Below are 18,200 nucleotides of genomic sequence, written 5' to 3' on the forward strand. Positions count from 1 at the left end.
TTCCTCATTTCCTTACACATCGACCTGTCATAAAACTTTTTCAATAGGAACAGACACCCGAGGTGCATTCCAATATATGACTATTCATATGGGAATATTATTAACCTTAATAAATATGTTATGATAAATTAGGTAGGAAGCCTATTCACTATAATTTTCTCTATATATAATTATCTCCCTTTTATATATAAATTTAGTCTCCTATACTGATATTCCTATTTTTGTAATATCCACGCCAAGGATATTTTAACGCCACATCGCTACGCCATATCGTTGTACCACAACATTCCATTTATCCCATTTATTCTTTGGGCAGTCGGTCAATCCAGATTCGCAAAGATAAGGAAGTTTAACAGTATAGTATCACACTCTATAGGAGAACACAAACGGTAAAATTTTTCTTTTCAGTAATTTTAATACACTCAGTTCTCCCTCTGAACCTCAAAATATAGTTTCCACACATATATACGGTTCTCTTAACTTTAACTAAAATTGGATATCGCTAATATAGTACTACACTCTACAAAAGCTTATACAAATAACGACAAAAGAAAAAGATTCTTTGTTTCAATTATCTTATTAGATTTTTTTTCCTTATTTAAGAAACGGACATTGCCCCATAGACATAGCTGTTCTATTTAATTATATTACTCTATGTCCGGTTTTAAATTTGAAAACATAAAATAAAAGACAATTGAAATAAAGAAAAAAATGTATCTGGAAGTAAATGATTTAGGTGTTAACGGCAAAATAGTAAGGAGGTATAACCTTTTTTCACATACCCCTGATATCAACTAGTAGCAGCGGTACTAGACTCCAATTAATAAGCAGACACCGGTAGTATAGCACTACATTCTACAAGAACTGATTCAAACAAGAAGGGCAAAGAAAAAAGATTCTTCGTCTATTTTAATAATCTTATTAGACATCTCCCTCAGTCAAGAAGCGGATATTTTTGCATGCATATAGCTGTTCTTTTAACTCTACTTCTATGTTTTACTTTTATTTTTATTTTTATTTTAAATTCAAAATTGGACAATAGCTCATATAAGAAATATAATGAAAGACAATTTATAGAAAAAAGATGTGTTTGGAAGTAAACATTTGGGTATTAACGTCAAACATAATTTTTTATAATAGAAAGGAGATATAATCATTTTTTACACACCCTCGATATCAGCCAATAGTAGTGAAACTAGACGCATTGAAGGTACTTACACACCCCTGATATCAGCCAATAGCAGCGAAACTAGACGCATTGAAGGTACCAATGAAAAGGGCTCTAACACACTGAAAAAATACTAGTATCAACAAAATAAATGTTTGAAGATGATCCTAACTATTGAAAAGGACCCACCCCCCCCCCCTCTTCCCACAAGAGAATACGAATCCTATATTAAATAAGGATCAATAGGTCTGAATAGATGTTTTCGGAAGGATCTGTGATATGAAAATGTAAAATACGCCAACTGATACAATACAGTGTAAAAGACAAAGATATATGGTTTAAGGCCATCAGAGGTCATTTTACACAAAGGGCAATTAAGATCTTGCACATACATAGAATGAATATGTTTTAGCAAATTATTATTAAAACAAATTGCCGATACAACCAGAAGTAGTATGTTAAACACTTCCGGTTCAAAACTACACGGGCTAACGATCCGGTATAAAAGACCACAACAAACACCTAATACCAGTCTTGATAAAGGTCTTAGATAAGATCGAAACGCGTCAACTGGTGAGTACTATTCCTATTTTTATTTAAAGATATAAACACTCTGCACTATTGTATATTTTTTCTTTACAATAGGAAGATTTGGGGACGTTCATCTAGCAGGAAGATAGCCCACAACACTATAGCTTTTCAGGAGCTGGCACCCACACTTCTCCAGGTGGTTTAATAACCTCAGGAAACTTCACACATTGAAATAACTGAACCAATATTACTCATATCCGACAGGAACTTATGACTTATTGTTTGATCATTATTTGATATCTTCGTTTGATTTTTTCGATTTCAACACACACTTGCGCACCATAAGATTATTTGGTTTGTCACTTTATATTTTTATATTTTTTCCACACACCAAGAGGATTTTCTACACACCAGAGGAGGATTATTCAAGTTGTGATTTTTTTACATTTGGATTTTTTATCACGTATATATTTTTTGTCCTAGCACTTCACCCGATCATACCTCCTCATAGGAGCATACCCCCATGATATTTTATATACTTACACATTTTGACACACTGTAGACTGACATCTGCATGTGACAGCTGCATGCTGCATAGTTAGCACTCAGCTTAATTCCTGATTCTTGCATTTCAATTACATAATTATACGTGTACATTTTCTTCACACTGCAGATTGACATCTGCACGCTGACACTTCTTTTTGAGTTGTCTATGTTAAACACATAGTTAGCATTCAGCGCAATTCTGTTTTTTACGATCTCACTGAGTATATACAGTGGGGATATAACATTCATTTGCATACTCCTTTGATTGGTCTATCTATGTTAAACACTCAGCCAAGATGTAGTCAGCACTTAATTTCCTAATTTTATTTAGTACTTATTCATTTGATTGCACTGAGTCAACGCAGTAGGGATTTTAGTATTCAGTAAAATTGGCAATTCTGAGTGAAGGGGTTGGAACACAACCAACTATCATTCACTATCCACAAAGTTGCAAGAAACAAGCTTGTTTCAACTTTGTATCTATCCACATGAAGGGTTCATACACTGTTTCATATAGGAATACTGTAATCAGTATCGCCATTTGAAAAACTGTAACAATTTTTAAATGGATTTTTTTTTAAATGGAATTATTTTAAATGGAACAATCTACACGTTGTTTACTATTTGTATAATTTTAACTGATGTATTGTCATTTGCACTTTTGAAATATTGTACATGGATCCATGATATTTGTCATTTGTAAATAAATATATTATATTATAATTCATCTGCTATTCATTGGAACCTCACGACAACACTATTCAGACCTAGCCTTGATCATTGGCGCTTTGGTTATTCTTATATTTGTTAATTTATTTCTAATAGACACTAGGAGTCTATTCACCAGAGCTAAGGTCCAGTTTCAGCAGGCACTAGGTGTATCTATTAATATCTGATGTTTGGAATTTTCCAAGATTGATATTTGAACACAGCTACTATTGTAATTTTAAATACTACAAACTGTACATTGTCTTATTTACTTCTCTTTCTTTCAGGCCTATGTGGTATGAAGACATGTATAATGTATGTTTGTACCCATTGTTGGCTATTAATAAAAGTAAAAAAACAAACAAACAAAAAAAACCTAACATTACAAAAAATAAAATTATCCAATTTTTTTCCCTATTCTAATACCCCTCCCAAAACCACCCCAAAAAACCTAATCTACAAATAAAGGGCCTTTTGTAGGGCATTGCCCTAAAGCTAACAGCTCTTTTGCATAAAAAAAACAATTACCCCCTAACATTACAACCCCCCAACCCCCCCAAAATAAAATAATTCCTCACTAAAAAAACTCTAATCTACCCATTGCCCTTAAAAGGACATTTGGATGGGCATTGCCATTAAAAGGGCATTCAGCTTTTCTGGTGCCCATTAATAACAAAAATCTTAATAAAAAAAAAACACCCCCCCAAAAAAACTAACACTAACCCCAAAATTGGTATTCACCAATGATGAACTGCTGAGCTACATCTTCATCCATCGCGGGACCATCTTCTTCAATCTTCATACCGGCCGCGGTCCATCTTCTATATTCATCCCGGCGGCGAATGCAAGGAAGTCATCTGCGGCGGTGGCAACGTTGGTCCTCATCTAGAGCCAGGCAACATGGAGGTCCTCTTCATGCGATCTCCAGCTACAAACTGAAGATTGAATGCAAGGTACCCCTTTTATATAGGGGTACCTTTGCATTCCTATTGGCTGATTTGATTCTTCAAATTCAAATCAGCTAATAGGATGAAAGCTATTTCCTTTCAACCTATTGGCTAATTTGAATTACTGTCTGCGCACTCAGAGCAATGTATAAATTAATACATTACTGTCTGCACACACTGAACAGTGCGTATATTAATACATTACTGTTTGCACACATATAGCAGTGTATAAATTAATACATTACTGTTTGTACACACAGAGCAATGTATAAATTAATATATTACTGTCTGCACACACAGAACAGTGTATATATTAATACATTACTGTTTGCATTCACAGAACAGTGTATACATTAATACATTACTGTTTGCACACACAGAACAGTGTATATATTAATACATTACTGTTTGCACACACAGAATAGTGTATATATTAATACATTACTGTTTGCACACACAGAACAGTGTATATATTAATACATTACTGTTTGCACACACAGAACAGTGTATATATTAATACATTACTGTTTGCACACACAGAACAGTGTATATATTAATACATTACTGTTTGCACACACAGAACAGTGTATATATTAATACATTACTGTTTGCACACACAGAACAGTGTATAAATTAATACATTACTGTTTGCACACACAGAGCAGTGTATACATTAATACATTACTGTTTGCACACACAGAGCAGTGTATATATTAATACATTACTGTTTTCACACACAGAACAGTGTATATATTAATACATTACTGTTTGCACACACAGAACAATGTATAAATTATTACATTACTGTCTGCACACACAGAGCAGTGTATAATTAATACATTACTGTTTGCACACACAGAGCAGTGTATAAATGAATACATTAATGTTTGCACACACAGAGCAGTGTATACATTATTACATTACTGTTTGCACACACAGAACAGTGTATACATTAATACATTACTGTCTGCACACACAGAACAGTGTATACATTAATACATTACTGTCTGCACACACAGAACAGTGTATACATTAATACATTACTGTCTGCACACACAGAACAGTGTATACATTAATACATTACTGTCTGCACACACAGAACAGTGTATACATTAATACATTACTGTCTGCACACACAGAACAGTGTATACATTAATACATTACTGTCTGCACACACAAAGCAGTGTATAAATAAATACAGCACTGTATATAGAAATATATTTTAAAATAAAATGAACATTTTCTTCTAGATGAAGAACAATGGAATGTAAAATATTTTTAACTACCTTCGGGTTTACCATTGTCTTGGTTCCCTAAGAAATGAAGCAAGCCTTGTGGGATTGTGCAAAACTGGACCATCACTGCAGTAAAGTCTGTTCTGGCATAGCACTGTTCATTACTAATTGATCACAACAATTATTTATATACTGGTGATGAATAGAGGCTTTGGATGATTATAGAGTTAAAAAAAAAAAAAAAAAAAAAAGGTAATGATTTATCTCTTTGGTTCACCATTTATAATGTATTGTCTTTTCTGTTCCAGCGGGAAATACTAACACTACCTTCAATGGAGTTATCTGTCCTGTTTGTTTGTCCTTGGGTGATTCATGTGAAGCAACAGAAACCATGTCCTGCACAGGTCTACAGACAAAGTGTGTGAACTCAATTTTATCATCAACAGTTATAAGCGATGACTTGGGTAAGATACAGATTCACACAAATTACCATTTCCCTGCCTGTAAGTAACAGTCTTCTGTGCCTATGGGACCGAATTATCTGTGTCTATGGGGACTGCTCTGAGGCTGTGGACATCAATCCGCATGATCCTATACGATCCTATACGTTCAGGCTGATTGACACCCCCTGCTAGTGAATCTGCAGGGGACGACTGCTTGTGCAATGCTAAATGCTGTCAGCATTTATCGATGTGCAGCGGACATGATAAGCTACATCGTATCATGTCCACCCGCACATTAATAAATTGGCCTCTGACTTTTTTTTGATGTTTTTAAATGCAAATGCTAATTTATATTTATTTAAAACAACAACTATTACCTTTCTGGTTACAGTACTGTACTATCTTTCTGAGGGTAATATGTATACAAAAGTATTAAAAATGATATAAAAATACCTTTAGCTTATATGCATAAGCTTTATTATGACGATAAATATCGGCTAAATGACATAAGATGCTGTTTTTACTAAGTTCCATCCCCTCTCCAAACTGTCCCCTTTTAAAGATGCAAATATTCCCAAACCTTTTCTGGTCCTAAGCAATTTGGATAAATATAGAGAATGCAGTTTTAAACAACTTTCCAATTTACTTCTATAATTTTCCAAAGTGCTTTTTTTTCTTGGTATCCTTTGTTGAAATCCATACATAGGTAAGTTCAGTAATAGCAATGTACTACTTAGTGCTAGCTGCTGATTGGTGGCTGCACATGAATATCACCTTTCAGTAAATTGGTAAAGTAGTTTAAAATTGTATGCTCTTTCTGAATCATGTTTCATGTCCCTTTAACACAATTATAAGTAATGTTAATTGCAGGAATACCCACTAATGAAACTCTATAAATTATAAGTACAAGTGCAATGTATTTTGGGAAAGCTCATGCCTTATCAAGGAGGCCTTTAGGCAATTTCAGAATTGTCTATAAATGTAACTTAAAGGGATATTCCAATCAAAATTTAAATGCACATAGATGAATTACATCTTTGAATAAAAACATATTTGCAATATACGTGTTGGCAAAAATGCTTCTATTAAAAGTTATCACTGTTTTAGTGTGAACATTTTTCTCTGCACGTGCATGTGAAGCATAGCTAGACATTCTCAGTGCATCAGTATTTTAAATATTGCAGCAGCTCTGAGCATAAGTGGGGCTTGTATCATGTCAATAATTAACAAATTGAGTCATTATCAGATGATACAAGCACTTTGGTTCTCTGAGCAAGCACAGTGTTTAAAATGCTGATGCGCGGTGCATACTTAAAAACACTTTTGAAACGGCTGCAGCTCTTCTTTGAAGCATTTTTGCTAACACATGTATATTACAAAAATGCTACTTTTAAAAATTTTAATTCATCCATGTGGATTGCAATTTTGGCTAGAATGCCCCTTTAATGTCTTGAGCTGGCATTTGTTGTACCAGCTAGATTTTAATGAGAAAATATATGATTTTTTTAACAAAGTTTATATACGCTAATTAAACAATTTTGTTAATTGTTTATATTAATGCATTTAAAGCAGCAATTTTAATTTCTTATCACCGAGTTAATCCTTAGGTGTTTCTATACTCTCTATGGCCTAGATTTGGAGTTTGGCGGTAGCCGTGAAAACCAGCGTTAGAGGCTCCTAACGCTGGTTTTAGGCTACCGCCGGTATTTGGAGTCAGTCAAAAAAGGGTGTAACGCTCACTTTTCAGCCGCGACTTTTCCATACCGCAGATCCCCTTACGTCAATTGCGTATCCTATCTTTTCAATGGGATCTTTCTAACTCCAGTATTTAGAGTCGTGGCTGAAGTGAGCGTTAGAATTCTAACGACAAAACTCCAGCCGCAGAAAAAAGTCAGTAGTTAAGAGCTTTCTGGGCTAACGCCGGTTTATAAAGCTCTTAACTACTGTGCTCTAAAGTACACTAACACCCATAAACTACCTATGTACCCCTAAACCGAGGTCCCCCCACATCGCCGCCACTCGATTAAATTTTTTAACCCCTAATCTGCCGACCGCCACCTACGTTATACTTATGTACCCCTAATCTGCTGCCCCTAACACCTCGGACCCCTATATTATATTTATTAACCCCTAACCTGCCCCCCTCAACGTCGCCGCCAGCTACCTACAATAATTAACCCCTAATCTGCCGATCGCCACCTACGTTATACTTATGTACCCCTAATCTGCTGCCCCTAACACCGACGACCCCTATATTATATTTATTAACCCCTAATCTGACCCCCTCAACGTCGCCTCCACCTGCCTATACTTATTAACCCCTAATCTGCCGAGCGGACCGCACCGCTACTATAATAAAGTTATTAACCCCTAATCCGCCTCACTAACCCTATAATAAATAGTATTAACCCCTAATCTGCCCTCCCTAATATCGCCGACACCTAACTTCAAACATTAACCCCTAATCTGCCGACTGGAGCTCACCGCTATTCTAATAAATGTATTAACCCCTAAAGCTAAGTCTAACCCTAACACTAACACCCCCCTAAGTTAAATATAATTTAAATCTAACGAAATTAATTAACTCTTATTAAATAAATTATTCCTATTTAAAGCTAAATACTTACCTGTAAAATAAATCCTAATATAGCTACAATATAAATTATAATTATATTATAGCTATTTTAGGATTTATATTTATTTTACAGGTAACTTTGTATTTATTTTAACCAGGTACAATAGCTATTAAATAGTTAAGAACTATTTAATAGCTAAAATAGTTAAAATAATTACAAATTTACCTGCAAAATAAATCCTAACCTAAGTTACAATTAAACCTAACACTACACTATCAATAAATTAATTAAATAAAATACCTACAATTACCTACAATTAAACCTAACACTACACTATCAATACATTAATTAAATACAATATCAACAAATAAATACAATGAAATAAACTAACTAAAGTACAAAAAATAAAAAAGAACTAAGTTACAAAAAATAAAAAAATATTTACAAACATCAGAAAAATATTACAACAATTTTAAACTAATTACACCTACTCTAAGCCCCCTAATAAAATAACAAAGCCCCCAAAAATAAAAAATGCCCTACCCTATTCTAAATTACAAAAGTTCAAAGCTCTTTTACCTTACCAGCCCTGAACAGGGCCCTTTGCGGTGCATGCCCTAAGAAATTCAGCTCTTTTTCCTGTAAAAAAACACATACAATACCCCCCCCCCAACATTACAACCCACCACCCACATACCCCTAATCTAACCCAAACCCCCCTTAAATAAACCTAACACTAAGCCCCTGAAGATCTTCCTACCTTATCTTCACCATACCAGGTTCACCGATCGATCCAGAAGAGCTCCTCCGATGTCCTGATCCAAGCCCAAGCAGGGGGCTGAAGATGTCCATGATCCGGCTGAAGTCATCATCCAAGCGGGAGCTGAAGAGGTCCATGATGCGGCTGAAGTCATCATCCATGCGGGAGCTGAAGAGGTCCATGATCCGGCTGAAGTTTTCTACCAACGGCATCTTCAATCTTCTGTCTTCCGGATCCATCTTGCAGACCTCCGACGCGGAACATCCTGCTGGCCCGACGGACTACCGACGAATGAAGGCTCCTTTAAGGGACGTCATCCAAGATGGCGTCCCTCGAATTCCGATTGGCTGATAGGATTCTATCAGCCAATCGGAATTAAGGTAGGAAAATTCTGATTGGCTGATGGAATCAGCCAATCAGAATCAAGTTCAATCCGATTGGCCGATCCGATCAGCCAATCAGATTGAGCTTGCATTCTATTGGCTGATCGGAACAGCCAATAGAATGCGAGCTCAATCTTATTGGCTGATCGGATCAGCCAATTGGATTGAACTTGATTCTGATTGGCTGATTCCATCAGCCAATCAGAATTTTCCTACCTTAATTCCGATTGGCTGATAGAATCCTATCAGCCAATCGGAATTCGAGGGACGCCATCTTGGATGACGTCCCTTAAAGGAGCCTTCATTCATCGGTAGTCCGTCGGGCCAGCAGGATGTTCCGCGTCGGAGGTCTGCAAGATGGATCCGGAAGACAGAAGATTAAAGATGCCGTTGATAGAAGACTTCGGCCGGATCATGGACATCTTCAGCCCCCTGCTTGGGCTTGGATCAGGACATCGGAGGAGCTCTTCTGGATCGATCGGTGAACCTGGTATGGTGAAGATAAGGTAGGAAGATCTTCAGGGGCTGGTGGGTTGTAATGTTGGGGGGGTATTGTATGTGTTTTTTTACAGGAAAAAGAGCTGAATTTCTTGGGGCATGCCTCGCAAAGGGCCCTGTTCAGGGCTGGTAAGGTAAAAGAGCTTTGAACTTTTGTATAGGGTAGGGCATTTTTTATTTTGGGGGGCTTTGTTATTTTATTAGGGGGCTTAGAGTAGGTGTAATTAATTTAAAATTGTTGTAATATTTTTCTGATGTTTGTAAATATTTTTTTATTTTTTGTAACTTAGTTCTTTTTTATTTTTTGTACTTTAGTTAGTTTATTTCATTGTATTTATTTGTAGATATTGTATTTAATTAATTTATTGATAGTGTAGTGTTAGGTTTAATTGTAACTTAGGTTAGGATTTATTTTACAGGTAATTTTGTAATTATTTTAACTAGGTAACTATTAAATAGTTCTTAACTATTTAATAGCTATTGTACCTGGTTAAAATAAATACAAAGTTACCTGTAAAATAAATATAAATCCTAAAATAGCTAAAATATAATTATAATTTATATTGTAGCTATATTAGGATTTATTTTACAGGTAAGTATTTAGCTTTAAATAGGAATAATTTATTTAATAAGAGTTCGTTAGATTTAAATTATATTTAACTTAGGGGGGTGTTAGTGTTAGGGTTAGACTTAGTTTTAGGGGTTAATACATTTATTAGAATAGCGGTGAGCTCCAGTCGGCAGATTAGGGGTTAATGTTTGAAGTTAGGTGTCGGCGATGTTAGGGAGGGCAGATTAGGGGTTAATACTATTTATTATAGGGTTAGTGAGGCGGATTAGGGGTTAAAAACTTTATTATAATAGCGGTGCGGTCCGCTCGGCAGATTAGGGGTTAATAAGTGTAGGCAGGTGGAGGCGACGTTGTGGGGGGCAGATTAGGGGTTAATAAATATAATATAGGGGTCGGCGGTGTTAGGGGCAGCAGATTAGGGGTACATAGGGATAATGTAAGTTGCGGCGGTTTAAGGAGTGGCAGATTAGGGGTTAATAATAATATGCAGGTGTCAGCGATAGCGGGGGCGGCAGATTAGGGGTTAATAAGTGTAAGGTTAGGGGTGTTTGAACTCGGGGTACATGTTAGAGTGTTAGGTGCAGACGTAGGAAGTGTTTCCCCATAGCAAACAATGGGGCTGCGTTAGGAGCTGAACGCGGCTTTTTTGCAGGTGTTTGGTTTTTTTTCAGCTCAAACAGCCCCATTGTTTTCTATGGGGGAATCGTGCACGAGCACGTTTTTGAGGCTGGCCGCGTCTGTAAGCAACTCTGGTATCGAGAGTTGCAGTGGCGTTAAATATGCTCTACGCTCCTTTTTTGGAGCCTAACGCAGCCATTCTGTGGACTCTCAATACCAGAGTTATTTTAAAGGTGCGGCCAGAACAAAGCCAGCGTTAGCTACGCGGGTCTTTACCGACAAAACTCTAAATCTAGCCGTATGTGACTATTTACAATAACTACATATGAACAACAGTCTAATAGGAAAAAACCTTGATAACTAACTGGAATTAATTATATTATTTTATCAAGAAAAAAAAAAAAATCTCAACACAAATGACACCAAATGCTAAATAAGCTATTATAATTTTTTTGTTTCTACAGGAGTGACAACCCACATGAGTGCTCGTGGCTGTGCGACACGAGATATTTGTGACTACTCTATATCAGCCTACATGCAGAACAACACTCTTACCCAGCTGGATGTAATTTGTACACCATAATTATTAAAATAATCATTGAAAATAATATGAATGAACCTGTTGTACTTTTCTGTATTACATTCATCTTTAATGTTGCTTTTGCTGCAACTAAACTCTTTGTTTTTCCAATTCCCTCAGAGAGGCTTGGCTGCATCCTGTAGGATCAGGGGGGACTGAGACCAATCAGGGCCCACGTGCAAAAATTAGGGAAGGGCCCCCTACCTTGCCCCCTGTGCCCCTCCCTCAGCCCACTGCCTGCCTGCCTCTCCCTCACCAGAGTTCCAACATCCAGGGACAGGGCCCCCAACACCAAGGGCTAAAGGTCCCATACATCAGAGCCTCCACAGCCACCAACCCTCCCCCCAGGGACCCCCACCCCCACACTATAGGACCCCCAGAGCAACAGACCTCCTTTCCAAGCACAGGGATCCCATTCCAGGAACAGGGCCCCCAATCCAGGGACATGGCACCCACTCTGCCCACCCTTAACAGCTTAGTTACTGATAGCAAATCTGTCAGCCTGCACTACCTGATTATCTGCTGCCCGCCCCAGATCGCAGTCACTAGCTCAGCTGTCCCATACTAAACTTTCCCTGCCTGCCTGCTATCACCTGCTTCCTCACAGTCACAACCGCTGTGCTAGCTTATTTAAAGCAACAGTCTACTCCAGAATTGTTATTGTTTAAAACGATAGATAATCCCTTTATTACCCATTCCCCAGTTTTGCATAACCAACACTGTTATATTAATATACTTTTTATCTCTGTGAATACCCTGTATCTAAGCCTTTACAGACTGCCCCCTTAATTCACTTATTTTTATCCAATCAGTGCTGACTCCACGGGAGTGAGCACAATGTTATCTCTATGGCACACATGAACTAGCACTGTTTAGCTGTGAAAAACTTTCAAAATGCCCTGAGATAAGAGGCAGTCTTCAAGGGTTTATAAATTAGCAAATGAGCCTACCTAGGTTTAGCTTTCAACAAAGAATACCTAGAGAACAAAGCAAATATAATGAAAAAAGTAAGTTTGAAAGTTGTTTAACATTGCATGCCCTATTTGAATCATCCACATAAGAAGAAATCTCTCCAGTAGTGATACATTTAAAATACCTTTTTTTTTATCTAACAGGGTCCACAAATATACAGCAACGTTTCGGGCTAACACTTTACTTACTCATGACTAACAAAGTGCCTATCTAATGGTGTTTAAATAGCCATTTTAGCGCCAAACAATTGTAATTTACAAGTGTAAATTGCCACCTAGTGGTTGAATTACTCTATAATTTTATTCAACATTATTTAAAAAAACTCTCTCTTATCATTTTATTAAATTGTGCAATTACCACCTCTAGTGGTTGACAAATTACGTGTATAAAAATCTATACATACACAATCTATAATAACAAACAATTAAACAATTAATAAAACAAAAGATACAAAATATAATAAAATATATTTATATTAAAATAACATTTAATTTTTTTTTTGATTTGCATAGATTATTACAATTATTTAATTTATTTTTAAGTCAGAAATTGGCTATTTTCTAGAATACAAGCATAACTAATCTTTAAATAGCTTTAATAATTTACCCAGTCTTGTTTAAGATTTATTTTGTAGCTAGATTAGATTCATTCCTTAAATTCATTTTAAACTGTTATTCTTAATTTGGTTAATTGTATAACCTGGTAACCAAATCTATATATGGACATAGTAACATTTTACCATTTTACCAAAAAGCTGTCCAATTACATTCCCTGTTTATACCCCTAGGGGTCATCGTCCCCAGTTCATTAATCCAAAAAGTCTCCCTTTTATTTAAAAGGGCCTCCCTATCACCACTTCTCTTTGGCATTTGTACCTGTTCAATTATTTTAAATCAAAGTTGGCTTATGTTATGGCCTGCTTTAAGGAAATGGGAAGATACTGGGGCATCAAGCTCTTTACACCTAATGCTTGATTTGTGCTCTGAAATCCTTGGTTGATTGGCCAATATACAACAGGGAACATGGGCATTTTATTATATAAATTATAAATCTAGATCTACAAGTAAGATAGTCTCTGATCTTATATTTCTTGCCTGTATAGGGATGGAAGATCATAGAGTTACAATTGATGAATGAAAGGCATGGAAAACATCCTGTACATGGCTTACCCATAATGCCCTATTGTATATTTTTAGTACCTCCAATATCAGCTTTGCCCAATTTGTCTTTGACATTAGGGCCCCTTTTATAGGCCGGCATTGGGAATTCAGAAAAAGCTTTTCTTCTGGGTGACATGTTTGCAAAATGTGCCAATATTTCTTCAATACCACTCCTTGTACTGGGAGACAAAGACTAATCTCTCACCTTTATCTTTATTCTTCCTCTGAATTCACTGACCCTTATTGCACATGGTTTGCATATTATATTTTTCTTCCCTGATTGACTCAACTAGGTATCCTTTTTGTACGAATTTGTTCGCGATTTGTTCTAACCATACCTTCTTCAATTCAGAATCTGTAACAATTTGACTCACCCTTAGCAATTGGCTCTTAGGTATTGCTTTAAATGTATATGGTGGATGGAAGCTGTAAAAAAATCAATGTATTGATTTGTCTGTAGGTTTCATATAGATATCAACCTTCAATCCACCACCCTCTTTATAGATGCAAGTGTCAAAGAATTGAATGTTCACTAGAGGTTAAAGTAATTTTTTTACCATTAACAGACCTATTAAGGTCATCCAAAAAATCAGTTAGGGATCCAACGTCGCCATACCATATGCCAAACACATCATCAATGAAACGCCACCAGGTGGCACCATATTTTTTAAACAAAGTGTTTTCATATACAAATAGCTCTTCAAAGTTATTCATGAAAATGTAGGCTTATGTAGGTGTGACTTTGGATCCCATAGCTGTGTCCTTCCTTTGAAAAAATAATATGTCTTTGAACAAAATATATTTCATATACAGAATAATTTCCAATAGCTTTAAAAAGAACTGAATTTGTGTAATGGCATTTATTTTTTTATCACAAGACAATACCTTTGCTACTGACATCACCCCACTAGTATGTTTTATAGATGTGTATAGGCTTGACACGTCTAGTATGAAGAGAATAATTTTATGGCCCTGTAGATCCAAATTCTCTCATTTTTGTAGAAAATCATAAGTGTCTTTGATATACAGTAAGAAGAAGATCTTATTACATAGGGTTAAAGAATCTTATCTAAGATGATAGCAATATTAGTAAAAATTGAACCAGAGCCGGCCACTATGGGTCTACCAGGTGGCTTGTATTCATTTTGTGAATTTTGGGAAGGCAATATATCACAGGTCTTATTGGGTGTTTTATGCTAAGAAATTCTCTTAAGTCATCCGAAATTACTTTATCTTTCACTGCTTGTATTAAGATATGATAAATTTCCTTTTGTATCATGTGTGTAGGATCAAAAGTTATTGATTCATAAACGTCTCTATCGTTTAATTGATTTTCAATCTACAAAATATAATCCTTTTGATCCATTACAACAAGAGCACCACCTTTGTCTGCTCCTTTAATGGTTAATTCTTTCTTGGATTTAAGTGATGTCAAAGATGCCATATCATTTTTATATTGAAATTGTTTCTTTACAACATCAGTTTTTTAAAACATTTTTTTAACATATTTGATCACTAAATATTTTTTTTTATTAACACTGTTATCAGTGATATTAGGATTTAATGTGCTACATTTTTTAAACCACTGTGTTGCATTTGAGTGTATTCCCTGCTAAAGGAGTGCCATTACCATATTTTGATTTTCATTTTTGCCAAAGAATACTTTGTTTAATATTTCAAAAAAATCTGTGTAAATCTTGTTTAACCTGAACCTTTATCAACTGGGCAATAGAATAACCCTTTATTTAGCAATTGTAAGTCAGCACTGGTTAATTCCACCCCAGAAATATTATGCACAATATTCACATCATTCACATAATTAGGTGCACAGGTTACATTGCTATTACCAATTCCATTTTGGTGTCTTATATCCACATCGATTGACTTAGATAAATGGATAATTTTCAAATAAAATTGGTGTTAGAGTTATGTTCAATAGTCACATCCTGATAGTAATCCATCCCTGTAGTGATTTCCCTCTCTGAATCAACAGAAGACATCCTGCTAAAAAACCTGCTTTCCTTGTGAGATAAACATGTTACTCACCGGGTTCTCTGTTACACTGATATGATCTATCGTGCTTTGTTCTGGTTGCTCCACCGCATCTGCCAGGCTTTTTTGGCTCCAGGAGGAGGTGGCTATTTGCCTGCGATGTTTCCTCCCACCCCTCCGGCATCAACATCTGAGTCCTCGGTCAAAAACACACCAATGATTCCGACTCACTCTGTTTGTCACCAGGGATGCAACACTTCTCGCATCTCTGCTGTTGGAAGCGTGGTTTGGAAGGACCGCCCAGATCAGCCCTCTTTGTCCACCGGTAGACGTTGCCATTGAGAGTAATCCTGCTCATCGCCATTTGAAACATGACAGCTTAATTTTGACTAGACTCCATTAAAGGGGCAGTCTACTCCAGAATTGTTATTGTTTAAAACGATAGATAATCCCTTTATTACCCATTCCCCAGTTTTGCGTAACCAACACAGTTATATTAATATACTTTTTACCTTTGTGGTTATCTTGTTTCAAAGCCTATGCAGATTGCCCCCTTATCTCAGTTCTTTTGACAGACATGCATTTTAGCCACTCAGTGCTGACTCCTAAATAACTGCACGGGCGTGAACACAATGTTATCTATATGACTCACATGAACTAGCAGTGTCTAACTTTCAAAAACTGTCAAAATGCACTGAGATAAGAGGCAGTTCAAGGGCTTAGAAATTAGCATATGAGCTACATAGGTTTAGCTTTCAACAAAGAATACCAAGAGAACAAAGCAAACTTGATGATAAAAGTAAATTGGAAAGTTGTTTAAAATTGCATGCCCTAAAGGAATCATGAAACTTTAATTTTGACTAGACTGTCCCTTTAACAAACTGTGACTATGAGCATAAGCAGCGCACCAAGATCTCCTCATTGGGGCCCCTTACATATCTGGTCCTCGGTCCAGGTTCTGTTTTCCAATTGCTCAGTTTGCCCCTGCATAGGATCCAAAAAAACTGAACTTGCAACCTTTTACACATTGAATTTCAACAGTTCAGGAGATCTCTCATATCTGTCTGCATTAGATCACAGCAAAATGATAATATTAACACTATTCATGTAACTTTTCCATAAGCATGTTCCTTTATTGCACCATAACAGTGAATTTGATAAGGAAAAGACAACAAAAATTAATTCATTAGCATAAAACATGTATTTTGTAACAGATCCTTTGCAATAAAGGGGTTAATTGCATGTGCATATATAAAATTATTTTATTAGAAATAATTATATAGAATAATAAACATGCAAATGTAGATACAAATTAAGAACATTAGATTTTCCTTTTATTGGCTAGATTACGAATGGAGCAGTATTTTGTGCTTGTGTTCGAGCGTTAAAAGCACTAGAAGTACATTTATTGCGCTCAGAGATTAACGCTCATATTATGAGTTGAAAGTAAAAAGTTTATGCTCTTTTGTTCGCACAGTCGCGGTAACAAAAAGACTTTGAGAAGTCGTGAACGTAAGATCACGTTCCCCTATAGACTTCAATGGAGTGGAAAAAGTTAAAAAAAATATCCACATGTCACGCAAAGACGATTGCAGTTATTTAAAAGCACAACATAAGATGATAATATTGCATATTTCATAATTCAATATTCTGCACATAGCAGAATATGTTTTATTTATCTTAAAGAAATAATTAAATATATATCTATTGGATTTTTGCACCAATATATATTTGCACCTTTATATATACATGATTATATATAGGTACAGATTTATACATATATATATATATATATATATATATATATATATATAGTTCCTCCAAGAAGCAGGCAACTCACTGGTCTTTGCAGTAAAAATCCAAATTTATTTCTTCAATTAAAAAACAAACGTTTCGGCACTACATTGTGCCTTTGTCAATGTTACACAACAAGAATATACAAAAGCAGAGTGCAACTAAGCACCCGAAATCAGATAATATACATTTAAAAATAAACCCCTTAAATAGAGAAAATACCCCTTAAACTTTACCGCCATTCCTGTGACACGCTCATTCGATCTCAAAATTCTGACGTCACGCTGACACGTTAGCCGTGCCTAGCGTGATGACGCATAGCACGGCGTTGTCCTGACAACGTCAAAAGCATCACGTCGGCGTGCTAGCCGAATACCAGGAAATCACCAGGGCATATTCTGCGCATATTCAGAAAGCCATAGTTTCATGAAGCGCAGCGGTTGCTATGGGCAACTAACGTAAGCAAGCAAACTGCTATAGCAAGAGCCGCTCCGGGTGTTTCTTAGTATGTGGCTAAGATGGAGGCAATTTAGATGTGTAAATTATCAGATGTTTAAACCCTATATCCACATATATAAACTACTAAATATGTACTTAAAAAGTAAACAAAGATTGCATATTCAACTTTACAACTCATAAGTATACTGTGTAATAGGGTAAACGCATCTTGAAAATAAATCACATCCGCAGAAATGATATAGGGATGGACCAGTATTAC

The 18,200-nt window shown here is 36.0% G+C and overlaps 1 protein-coding gene across 1 annotated transcript in view; it reads left to right on the top strand.

The window, feature by feature from the left end:
- LOC128638138 (protein RoBo-1-like) overlaps positions 1-11,592 on the top strand; it is a 95,349-nt gene extending 83,757 nt beyond the window's left edge. Inside the window, exons 3-4 of the mRNA XM_053690001.1 lie at positions 5,444-5,599; positions 11,449-11,592. Coding sequence (XP_053545976.1) covers positions 5,444-5,599; positions 11,449-11,567 — 275 coding nt within the window. The 3' untranslated portion in view covers positions 11,568-11,592. The remainder of the gene's footprint in view (positions 1-5,443; positions 5,600-11,448) is intronic.
- Positions 11,593-18,200: the final 6,608 nt, after the last annotated feature.

This window comes from Bombina bombina, chromosome 8 (assembly GCF_027579735.1).
Source record: "Bombina bombina isolate aBomBom1 chromosome 8, aBomBom1.pri, whole genome shotgun sequence".
Taxonomy (NCBI): domain Eukaryota; kingdom Metazoa; phylum Chordata; class Amphibia; order Anura; family Bombinatoridae; genus Bombina; species Bombina bombina.